The 11,095-nt window shown below is 54.3% G+C and overlaps 1 protein-coding gene across 1 annotated transcript; it reads left to right on the top strand.

The window, feature by feature from the left end:
* The first annotated feature begins 7,417 nt into the window (after positions 1-7,417).
* On the top strand, positions 7,418-9,216 carry LOC103527357 (G-protein coupled receptor 55). The gene is made up of 2 exons (XM_008492536.2): positions 7,418-7,661; positions 8,293-9,216. The coding sequence occupies exon 2, from the start codon at positions 8,305-8,307 to the stop codon at positions 9,214-9,216; it is 912 nt and encodes a 303-aa protein (XP_008490758.1). The 5' UTR covers positions 7,418-7,661; positions 8,293-8,304.
* The last annotated feature ends 1,879 nt before the right edge of the window (positions 9,217-11,095 follow it).

The following is an 11,095-nucleotide window of genomic DNA, read 5'->3' as shown; positions in this document are numbered from 1 at the left end:
CTGCATGGGCAAGTGATGGTGTCCCATGACACAGGGATCTCCTCCCTCCCCCGATCACCCCGTTTCTGCCTGCACTGCCCAACGCCATGGGCCAGGGCCCACCAGGACCCCAGACACCGACCCCACTGACACCCCGACCACCAGCTCATTAACCCCAACAAGATCGCGCCCAACAAGCCGCCGACCCGCCAAGCCCCTGCCCCACACAGCACCCCGACCCACCAGGCCCCAGAACCCACGGAACCCCCAACCCACCCAGCCCCCTGCCCCACAAACCCAACCCCTACCCCCCTGACCCAGGGATCCCCGTGCCCCACAGAACCCTCCTGCCCCCCACAGCCCACCCCTGCCCCTCTGTGCCCCCCTCAGCACCCGGCAGACCCGCACCACCCGCCCGTCCAGCGCCGTCTGCTCCAAACCCGGCACCGCCGAACACTCCGCCGCCATCTTCCCGGCACCCCGGCAGAGCTCTACCACCGACACTTCCGGCAAGTGCCCAGAGCGGCCCCTACGGGGCGGAGACAGCCGGCAGGACGCAGCGCCCCCTGGCTGTGGAGGACCGATGTGGAGGACCTCCAGGCTGCTGGACTCGGAGGCGGGGGGGGATCCCCGGACGCCCGGGTCCCTTTTTCCCGCGTTTTATTTTGGGGGGAGGAGGGTCAAGAAACCGGGGAGAAGCAGCCGCAGGCCGGAACGCCCCCGGCCTCCCCCCAGGAACCACCATAGAGCCACAGGGGACCCTCTCGGGGCCCGGGTGCGCGTCCCCAGGGACCTCCCGTCCTCACTGGGGAACACACTGAGCCCCCCCGGGACCCCCTGTCCTCAGTGGAGGGGACATCGTGTCCCCCAGGGACAGGGAGGGACCCCCTGTCCTTGCTGGGAGGGACCCCGTGCCCCCCAGTGCCCCCTCCGCACTCTGCTGAGCACCCCACACCCCCAGGGTCCCCCTTCCCTGCCTGCTGGGCACCCCACACGCCCCACAGACCCCACCCCCGGCTCCGTGGGTGCCCAGATCCCCCCGGGAACCTCCCTGGGCACCTCCTCACCCCTCACTTTGCCCTCGGGCTCCTTCACCTCCACGGCCATGCCCAGCCCGGGGCTGGCTGCTGCTCCCACCCCAGGGGCACTCACACCTTCCCTCATCCTCCTGCCCCTTGCCTCTCCTGCCTCTCCTTTTTGGAGTCATTTCAACCCAAATCCCGTAGGGAAAGCCCAAGTGCTGCTTCTCTGACCTCCTCCCCGCTGGTTCTTTCCCAGTTGCACAGTGTGAATTCAGCCCATACAATCCTCCCTTTGACACCCGAGGGGATGCAGAGGACCCAGCAAAACTCCTCCTCTGCTCTTTCTTTCCCCCTGGGATAAATGACCGAGTCTCTGGCAGTAGCAATGAGACTTAAGTTTTATTTTGGCGAATAAAGGCACAGCAAACAGCCCTGGGGGCCTGGGGAGTCTCCGCTCCCCTCACACGCACGCAGTAAATTTCAATCTTTTGGCTTCTATTACATAGCTTAATACATATTCATAACTATCCTAACACATCTTCATGACCATTCTAGGAACAGGCTGGGTTATGTTTATCAGTTCTGGGAAGAGGCGTCCTGCTTTATCTCTGAGGGGCTTTTTGCCTCCCCCCGGTGCTGGCTGGATGCAGTCAGTGCCTCAGCCTGCCCGCTCCTCACCCTTCCATTCCCCACATCCGCTCCTCCGCTCTTTCCTGCGCTACACTCTGCGGTCAGCAGCAAAACCGGCTTAGATGAACACACCGGGATATACATTGTAGCCTTTTTAGGGTACAGGACCTGTGTATGTCTGATTTCTTGTTCCCCTCAGCCTTGCAGTTCCACAAGGAAAGGTTACATCTCATTCCCCTGACTCAACATTGGGCCCTATGGACAGGAATCCCTGTGTCAGGCACCCTGCACCCACCCAGTGTTCTGGCAGCAGCCTCCTGACAATCACTGCTGGTTAGAGAAAGCACATGTGGGACAACTCCAACCTGTGATCCAGCATGGCAAGGAGTTACTACCAGACTGTCACAGCAAGGCCAGAGCCTGCCAGGAAGGTTTGGTCCCTCATTTCCCTTCAAACAAGAGGAGGAAGGGCCCACACACTGTCACAGAATTATTACAGCTGGAAATCACATCCAGTCCAACTCTCCACTAAAGCAGCATCCCCTGGAGCACATTCCACAGGAGTGGGGTTGGGATGGATGACCTTTTGAGGTCCCTTCCACCACAAATTATTCTACGATTCCATGATTCGGTGAGTGCATCCAGGCAGGGGTTGAATTTCTCCCCAGCAGGGTCTCCACAAGCCCCCTGGGCAGCCTATGCCAGTGCCCTGGCACCCTCGGAGGGAAAATTTTTTTTTCCTCATATTTAAATGGACCTTCCCATGGTCCAGCTTGTGCCTGTTGCCCCTCCTCCTGTCACTGGGAACTACTGAGGAGAGTCTGGCTCCATCCTCCTTGCACCCACCCTCTAGATCCTTGCAGACATTCAAAGGTCTCCTCTCAGCCTTCTCTTCTCGAGCTTAAAGAGTCCCAGCTCTTTCCTCATAGGAGAGATATTCCAACCCCCCCGGCACCTTCCTCCCCCTCCTCTGGACTCTCTCCAGCAGTTCTCTGTCTCTCTTGAGCTGGGGAGCCCAGCCCTGGATGCAGTGTTCCAGCTGGGGGGGCACAAGGGGAAAGAGGGCATGAAATGGAGGCACAAAGCATGGGGGGGGGGGCACAGGGAATGTTTGGGGCACGGGGGCGCACAGGGGATGTGCTGGGAGTGGCTTCAGGGCACGACCGGAGGGACGGGGCACAAAGCTCGCGTGGGGACACGCAGCCCGCACAGCGCATGCGGGGGGGAAGCGGTCCCAGGGCACGCAGGGGGCGGGACAGAGCTCGTCCCGAGGCGTGATGGCGGGGAGGGGGGAACGGCAATGGGCGGGATGGGGGCATGGGGGGTGCAGGGGGAGCACTCACCGAGGTCGGGGGAGGGGGGCTCGGGGCTCCTCCCGCCCCCTCCCAGCCGGACCCCCCCACCTGCACACCGCGGAGCCGCTCTCGCTCCAGCGCCCACACTCGGCCCCGCGCCCCCTCCGCCGTCCCGCAACCGAACCGACACCGCCCCCTCCGCCCCGGGGCGGGACCGCAGAACCAACCCCCAGCACCGCCCCGGGGAGCGGCCGGGATCGGACATCCCACCCCGCAGCACCGCCCATGGGGGGGACATTGCGGGGGTCCGTGCGGGGCGGTGGAGGAGTCTGGGGGGGCTCTACAGAGGGAGCCCCGGGGCGGGTCCACGGGGGGAGCACTGCGAGAGGCATTGGGGTGATCACTGGGGGGATCTATGGAGAGGAGCATTGGAGGGGTCCATTTGGGTTATTATTGGGGGGCTCCATAGGAGAGCACCGAGGGGATCCATGGGGAAGCATGGGGAGGGCTTCATGTGGGGAGCACTGGGAGGGGGGATCCAGTGGGGTTACCACTGGGGTGCTCCATGGGGGGGAAGCACTGGGGAACCCCACTGGGGTTATCACTGGGGGGCTTCATGGCAGAGGGGGGAGTATCCAGGGAGGTCCCAAGGTGGGGGTGAGCTGCCTGCCTGCCCCCCCACCCCCAGCCCGGTGAGGCCGTATCTGCTTCAGCACCCACAGAGCAGCTGGGGGGAACACGGGTGTGCACACACGCACCACGGCACAGCACAGCCCCGGGGACATCCATTCCCCTGGGGATGCCACCTGGGGTCTCACCCTGGGAACTCTCCCCACTGTGCCCTCACAGATGGAGACCCCCACCCCTGTATCCCACAGGGCAGGGACACCCCCCTCCCCATCCTTCCCTCCTTCCTTCACGTTTTGGGCTGGAAATGTAGGGAAACGAGGATGAGCCCATCACCGTGGGGTCAGTTCTGCACCTCGGGGGCTGCCTCCCCCCAACAACTAACTCCCCCTGGGACCTTCTCCTTCATGAATATTCCCCCCAACAAAGCCCCGAGGGATGAATTTACTGAAAAAAGTGTCCTTTACATCACTTCAACAACCGGGGCCGTGGATGAGCATCTCGGGTGGCCTGGGGGCACCGTGACCATGTCCTCCAGTTCTGTCACGCCCAGCCCCTCCACATCCCCCTCCCCACTAAGGGACCCCGAGGTCCTGGGCCCCCTCAGGCCCCTCCCAGCCCCGCACGGGGACGCCGCTGTCCCGAACGCCTCCCCATTGAGGCCCCCGCGAGCCGCCCCCCGCCCCAAGGCCTCCCCCCCCTCTCTCCCCCCTCTCTCCCCCCCTCAGAACCCGGCGGACCCGCAGCACCCGCCCGTCCAGCGCCGTCTGCTCCAAACCCAGCGCTGCCGATGCCTCCGCCGCCATCTTGCCCGCGGCCCGTGACAGCGCCACCAGCGACACTACCGCCACGCGCCCAGAGCGGCCACAACGGGGGCGGAAGGCGGGAAGCAGCGCCCCCTGGCGGCATAGGACTGCTTCGGAGGACCTCCCGGCTGCTGGAAGCGGGGGCGCTTGGGGATCCCCGGACGCCCGGGTCCCTTTTTCCCGAGATTTTTTTGGGGAAGGAGGGGAAATAAACCGTGGAGAAGCAGCCGCAGGCCGGAACGCCCCCCAGCTTCTCCCCAGTAACCACCATCGAGCCCCAACGGACCCTCTCGGGGTCGTTGTTGGTGTTCGCCCACCCGCATGTCCAGGTGCACCCTGGGGTGAAAGAACGGGGTGGGGACCCACGAGTGGGCACCTCACCGCCATTGTCACCCCCTCCCCACCTTCGGGGACCTCCCTGGAGGTGCCCGGGTTGCCCTCGGTGAAGAGGGGGCCATGCGGGGGGAGTTGGAGTGGAGGCGGCTCTGGGGCTCGCCCGGCGCCTGGGAGGTGAAGGGGAAACGTCCCTGGGAGCCGTCCTGCCGGGACAGCACCGCCTGCAACGGGGACAGGGACACTGTCACCAGGGGACAGGGACATCCGGACAGCCCCCGAGCCCCACACACACACCCTGACCGGTGTGGCGGGGGAGACCGTGCCCCCAGGAACCCCCTGAGCCCCCCAGGGTCCTCATTGGAGGCGACATCGTGTCCCCCAGCGAGGGACCCCCTGTCCTTGCTGGGAGGGACCCCGTGCCCCCCAGTGCCCCCTCCGCACTCTGCTGAGCACCCCACACCCCCAGGGTCCCCCTTCCCTGCCTGCTGGGCACCCCACACACCCCACAGACCCCACCCCCGGCCCCGTGGGTGCCCAGATCCTCCCGAGGAACCCCCTGGGGACTTCCCCCATCCCTCACCTTGCCCTGGGGTCCTTCACCTCCACGGCCATGCCCATCCCGGGGATGACTGCTTGTCCCACAGCAGGGGCACTCAAAACTGGCATGGTTCTTCCCCTTGGCTGTCATTCTTTTTTTTTCCTTGAGTAATTTCAACTAAAACCCCATAGGGAATTTCTCTCCCCTCCTGGCAGCTGTTTCTTTCCCAGCTGCACAGTTTGAATTCAGCCAACACAAGCCTCCGTTTTGACATTCAAGAGGTATACAGAGAACCAAACGAAACTCCTCCTCTGGTCTTTCTATCCTCCTTTGGTAAAAAGACTGCAAACACACAGACAATGGGGGGAAAAAAGCTTTTTTTTTCACCTTCTCCCTGAACAAAATCAGCACCTGACACCTTCCATGTATGTACTGACTGCTTCCTCAGAGTGCAAACGTATTTAAGAGTAATGCTTGTCTTTTTTTAAAATACCAACTTGAAGTGACCAGATCAGATCACCACTGAACATCAATATCTCGTTTTCCTTTTTGGTGTCATGAAAAGTAAGGGAAGCAATGCTCAGGATTCACCTTAAAACACATTTTGATAGCTAACATTCCACCCATGGATTTTCCATACAGTGAATAAAATCATGTTTTGTAGAAATAAATTGCAGCACCAGAATTTCCTTCTGTGTTACTGGAGATTATTTTGTATGGGTGACTCACAGAGTTAGCCCCACAAAGCCATCTACTTACAACCTTAAATGAGCTCTGTGTGACAACCATGTACACAGCGTGCGTAGGACACAGTGTAGTGACACTGATGTGGCAATGGAAATCTGTGATGAAACGAAAAGCAGCAGCACTTCATGCTCTCTGACATGCAGTTACTTTGCATGCAGCTCACTCCACCACCTTAAAAGAAAACACAAACCTCAAGAATTCTGAGAAAAAGGCAACAACTCAACTTAAAGACAGCCCAAAGGTAAGATGACAAGGGAGAATATGTCATTGCAGGGAAACCTTGCCTTAAAACCCTTCTTTTTTCTACAAGATCTAAAAACTAAGTATATTTTACATATAATCTTACAGCATATCTATATAGTATATATATTTATAAATCTAAACAACAAATTCTAGTCTAAAATGCCTTTTCATCATAACTACTTTTTTTCTGAGTTAAAAATCTTGGTAAGAAGCTGACATTTTTTTTCTCTAGACCCAGAATTTCCTAGACAGTATCAAACAAAAAATTTAAAAGGGACTGAAGGAAAAAAAAAGAAAAAAAAAAAAAAAAGGACTAATGAAATCTCCTGTGGAGGCAATGAGGTGAAGAACTTTGTTGAGATGTATTACTTCTCAGTAATTCCTTAACTAACTTTCCACCCTTCAGCTTTTACTAAAGGTTACCTCTCAGGGTCAGACTCCCAGCACTGCACTGGATGAAGCGGACTCAACACTGGGTTCCCAGCCTGGGCCCCTCTCTGTCCCCAGTGTCTCTGTCCCCTTCATGAGTGCAGCCCCTTGTCTACCACAGCCACCGAAATTTGAAGGTCTGGGACCCAGCCCAGCTCCCAGCAAAACTCCCCAGCACTGGGAGGCTTTGACCCCCAGGCAGTGAACAGCCTGCAGCACAACCAGGGCTGCTTCTCCCCTCCAGCCACTCAGATCCCCAGGTCACAAAAGTCCCTGCTGGAGGTGTTGCTCCCTGCCAGCACCCGTGCTCCTCACCAGGCTGATTTTCTGGAGCTGTTTTTCTCATTTCTGCAATGTAACCCAGTGACTTACAGAATCACGTACCTGGCATCAATGTGTCCTTAAGGAGCAAAGAGCCAGCTCGCCCTTCCTAACAAGAACTGCTTGTTTTTAAGTAAGAAATACGTTTTGGTTTTGCTGAGAACATAATCTGTCTCAAACCCACAGGTCGGGAGAGCTCACCTCTGAAGCACTGGGGAAACGACTCCATCTGCAGAACAGGAACTTTTACTGCATGGTTGACAAATCTGAAATGAAACAGCACCAAGATCAGTAACTCGTGCAGGAAAGACATTCAGGAGAAGCAGTAACAATTACAGAACGGCAGAAAAGGGTGATTTCTGGGCACTGACATGAAGATTTTTACTTACAGGTTGCATTTGCTGTGACAGAATTGGCTGGAAGCAAGGACCAGGTACTCCTGTGTATTTGCATATTAGAGCAATTCCAGCTGAAAGCAGGATTGCAGAAACCAATGAGAGTCCTCCTCGTCCTTATGGGGAGAGTCTGAGGGCAGGATCAAACCCTCACCCTTCTTCTAAAGAAGAGAATTACTTCATGACCCCTGCTGTGTCTGTCTTGACACTTTCAGTTCCCTCTTTGCAGAGGACAAACCAGCTGCTTGTTTTCTGAAACTCCTGTCTCTGCAGGTACAAATTTATCCCCTGGGGTAAGTCTGGCTAATTTTGGCAAAATGTTGGGTTCTTAAATCTCATTCTTCTTCTCAAGACTTAATCTCTGCTTGAAGAAGCCTGTTTTGAAACTGCCTGTCTGCCTCCTTTCAGTAAGCTTCTCAGAAGGGCCAGAGGTAATCACAGCCCCTCTTTTCCCCACTGATGGTGGGGGAGCATGCAGGATGGCAACAACTGTAAGATATTCCCATGAATAAATCCAGAGGATCCTTGTGCTCTTGGCTCCCCAAGGTCTCCTACAATAGCTTGATTCAGAAAATCTGATGCAACTAATTGCCTCCATCCCCACAATCCTAGTAACACAGGAATCAGGGGCTGCTACCCTGGCTCTGCAAGGAGATCACACCACTCCAAGGGGCTGGTGCAGTCACATCTATATTGTGCCTAGGCTAAGTTATGGGGCAGCACAGTCTGGGGTAACAGGTAACAGTGCAGGTGAGGCTTGGACCTCACAAAGCCTTGCTCCAACTTGAGGCACAACCTTGCCTCAGGATCCCTTGGCACTGGGCAGCTGAGTGTTACTGGGAGCAGCAATTCAGCACACAGCAGCCCGAGGGCAAAAAGCCTCTCCGGGTCCCTGGACACAGAGATCTCATTCTTCTCTTCCAGCACCCTGGAGATATGAATGACACCCGTGCCAAGACCAATACCAGCAATATCAGCACTACTGTGGAACTGTTCCAACTCATCATGTACACCCCCACTTTCATCCTGGGATTGCTGTTCAATGTGATGGCTCTGTCCTTCCTGTTTTTTAAGGTTAAAAAGCTATCAGAATCTACAGTCTACATGATAGCCCTTATTTTTCTGGATACTTTGCTGCTGTTTACTCTTCCTTTTAAAATAATTTCCTACCACCTCCAGGACAACTGGAACTTGGGGTCTACCTTTTGCTCCACCTTGGAGAGTCTTTACTTTGTGAACATGTATGGCAGCATCCTCATCTCCCTCTGCATCTGTGTCGACCGCTACCTCGCTATCCAGCACCCTTTCACAGCTCCCTCCCTGCGATCCACTAGGAAAGCTGCTGTGGTCTGTGCTGTCATCTGCCTGGGCACCTCAATCGGGACTGTCTCTACTTTCCAGCTGCATGGAGAGGGCCACAATATCTCATCCTGCTTCCATAACTTCTCCAAGAGCACGTGGGAAAACACAGGTCTGTTCAGCACCTTGGAAACAACCTTCTTTGGCAGCATGGCAGCCATGACTTTCTGCACTGTTCAGACCATCAGATGTCTGAGAAAGCACAGAAAACCAGACAACCCCCAAACAGGTGCCACCAGAGCAGAGAAGATAGTGGTGACAAACCTTTTGGCATTTTTGGTCTGCTTCACACCTTATCACGTGGTGTATCTTCTGTACTTTTTGGTGAAGAATAACATCATTCACACCAGTTTTCAGCAAGTGCTACGAGACATTGTTCAGATCACCCTTTGCTGGGCAAACCTGAACTGCTGTCTTGATGGGGTGTGTTATTACTTTGTTTTAAAGGAGTCCTTGGATACAGCCACAAGAGCTACGCAAAAGCCTTGATCTGTGTGCTGCATGTTGGTTACTTGGGACGATGTGTGGAGATGCCTTCATGGAAAGTGCAGGGTCCTGAACTGCTTACATAAGCATTTTACTTTAAATATTCAGATCTGAAAATATTTCATTAAAAAACAAAGCTAAGACCATTCCCAGGAGACTGCTCTTAACTTTTTTATTTCCCATAATGTTGTGTTAGCATTTATAGGTAAAAAGAAATGGAATTATTTCCTATAAATGGTAATACATCTCTCTTTGGATGTGATTCCTCTTTGGAAAAAACCCAAACCTGTTCACTTACACGTGGTAACATCTTTCACCCTTCTTGTCTATATCCCACCTGCAAACCTCCCCAGGCCATCTGTCACTATAGACTTGGGCTGCTGAAAAACAGGCACTTAGAGTTTATGGTGAATAGCTTCAGACTAAATTCTGTTGCTTCCCCTGCCCTGATTATGTATGCTTATGCTCACATACACGCATGCCTGCCAGGTTTAGATTTGCACGTGCTATTAAAAAAAAATAAATTATTGTGACTCTGAACCCAAAGGCAGCTTTAGGTTAGCATGGATGTAAGTCCCATGCTATTTCTCCACCGGCTGATAGAGCATTGCAAGGTGCAATGCTTGTTTTAGTGACAGGTGTTGTGCCTGCCCCATCACACTTCTAACTAATACTGCAACTAGCTCCCCATACAGCTCAGAATAATTGACTATCCCAGTTCCAGGCTTCCTCACCTGCCTCCTGCTTGCAGGCTCTTAACATATCTGTTCCTTTCTGCTTGGCTCCAAACCTAGTTTCATGAACAGAATCAAGCCAAACAAGAGCAAGAAATAAAAAGCCTGAGTCCAAGGTAGGGGCAAACACATCAGCCTGAAGGAACAATATCCCCTTTACTGGGGGTAAGATAAGAGCAACCCCAATCCCTAAAGCAGCAGCCAGCAGCATAGAATCCATGGGGAAAAGCAACCTTTCAGACCTCAGAGCTAGCTGAACACTACCACTTCCCAAATAAGCTAAGCAATAAAAAAAAAAAAATAATCCACCAGCAGGAGCCTAATATGCCAGTCAGGTCCTTCTTATCAGTGCTCCCAGGCACTGGGATGAACTCAGCACTGGATAACCTGAGTGACACCAGGCACCCAGCCTGGAGAGAGAGGCAGCTCACTGCTGTCCCCCCACCCCAGCAACCACTTTTCTGAGACATGTGGATGATGACAAGGTGGGGAAGCTGCTCTGCTGGGGAACATCTCCATTTGGGCCAACCAATCCAGTTCATTTGAGAGACCTTTCGCTAAATGCACCGTGAGGCTGTCACATTTCTTGCCCAGACACTTGTCTTACAGGCATACATGTCTGTATGGTAGCCACAAAAGTAACTTCCCTACTCATTTATTTGCAGGTTTCACTAAAAGATTGGTCATATGTTTCAGCAGAATTGATATATCACATTTAAAGAAGCCCAATGTCCTATTTCCTGCAGCCTTACCTGAGAAAGCAGTGATGCTCAAACTTAGGCAGCCATTGACTCTGCACATCTGTCCTTTGCTTTCCAAATTTATTTTCTTCTAGGATAGCTGCTCCCTTGTGTTTCAGGCTCAGGAGGGTTCTGTTTGAACTGGGAAGGAAAAAGGTTTATAAGAAAATGTCAAGTATGATATTTGCATACAGCCACAGAAATCTGAGCATTCATCTCCCAAAAAGAAAGCAGCAGCACAGGTACCAGACATGCAGTATTTGCTACAGAATTCACTATTGCCTTTTACATTTTATGAAAGATATACACATGCAATGAATGGAACAGAGTATCTACCATGAGCAATGCCACATCTGTGGTCAGTGATAATGAGAAAAAGCTCAGAAAAGCAAGTCTCAGGAGAAATGC

Source organism: Calypte anna, chromosome 9, assembly GCF_003957555.1.
Source record: "Calypte anna isolate BGI_N300 chromosome 9, bCalAnn1_v1.p, whole genome shotgun sequence".
NCBI lineage: Eukaryota > Metazoa > Chordata > Aves > Apodiformes > Trochilidae > Calypte > Calypte anna.
This window is presented reverse-complemented; position numbering and strand designations above follow the sequence as displayed.

Bases quoted from the DNA above. Each gene is read 5' to 3' on its own strand.
- LOC103527357 (XM_008492536.2), top strand. From the start codon at position 8,305: ATGAATGACACCCGTGCCAAGACCAATACCAGCAATATCAGCACTACT.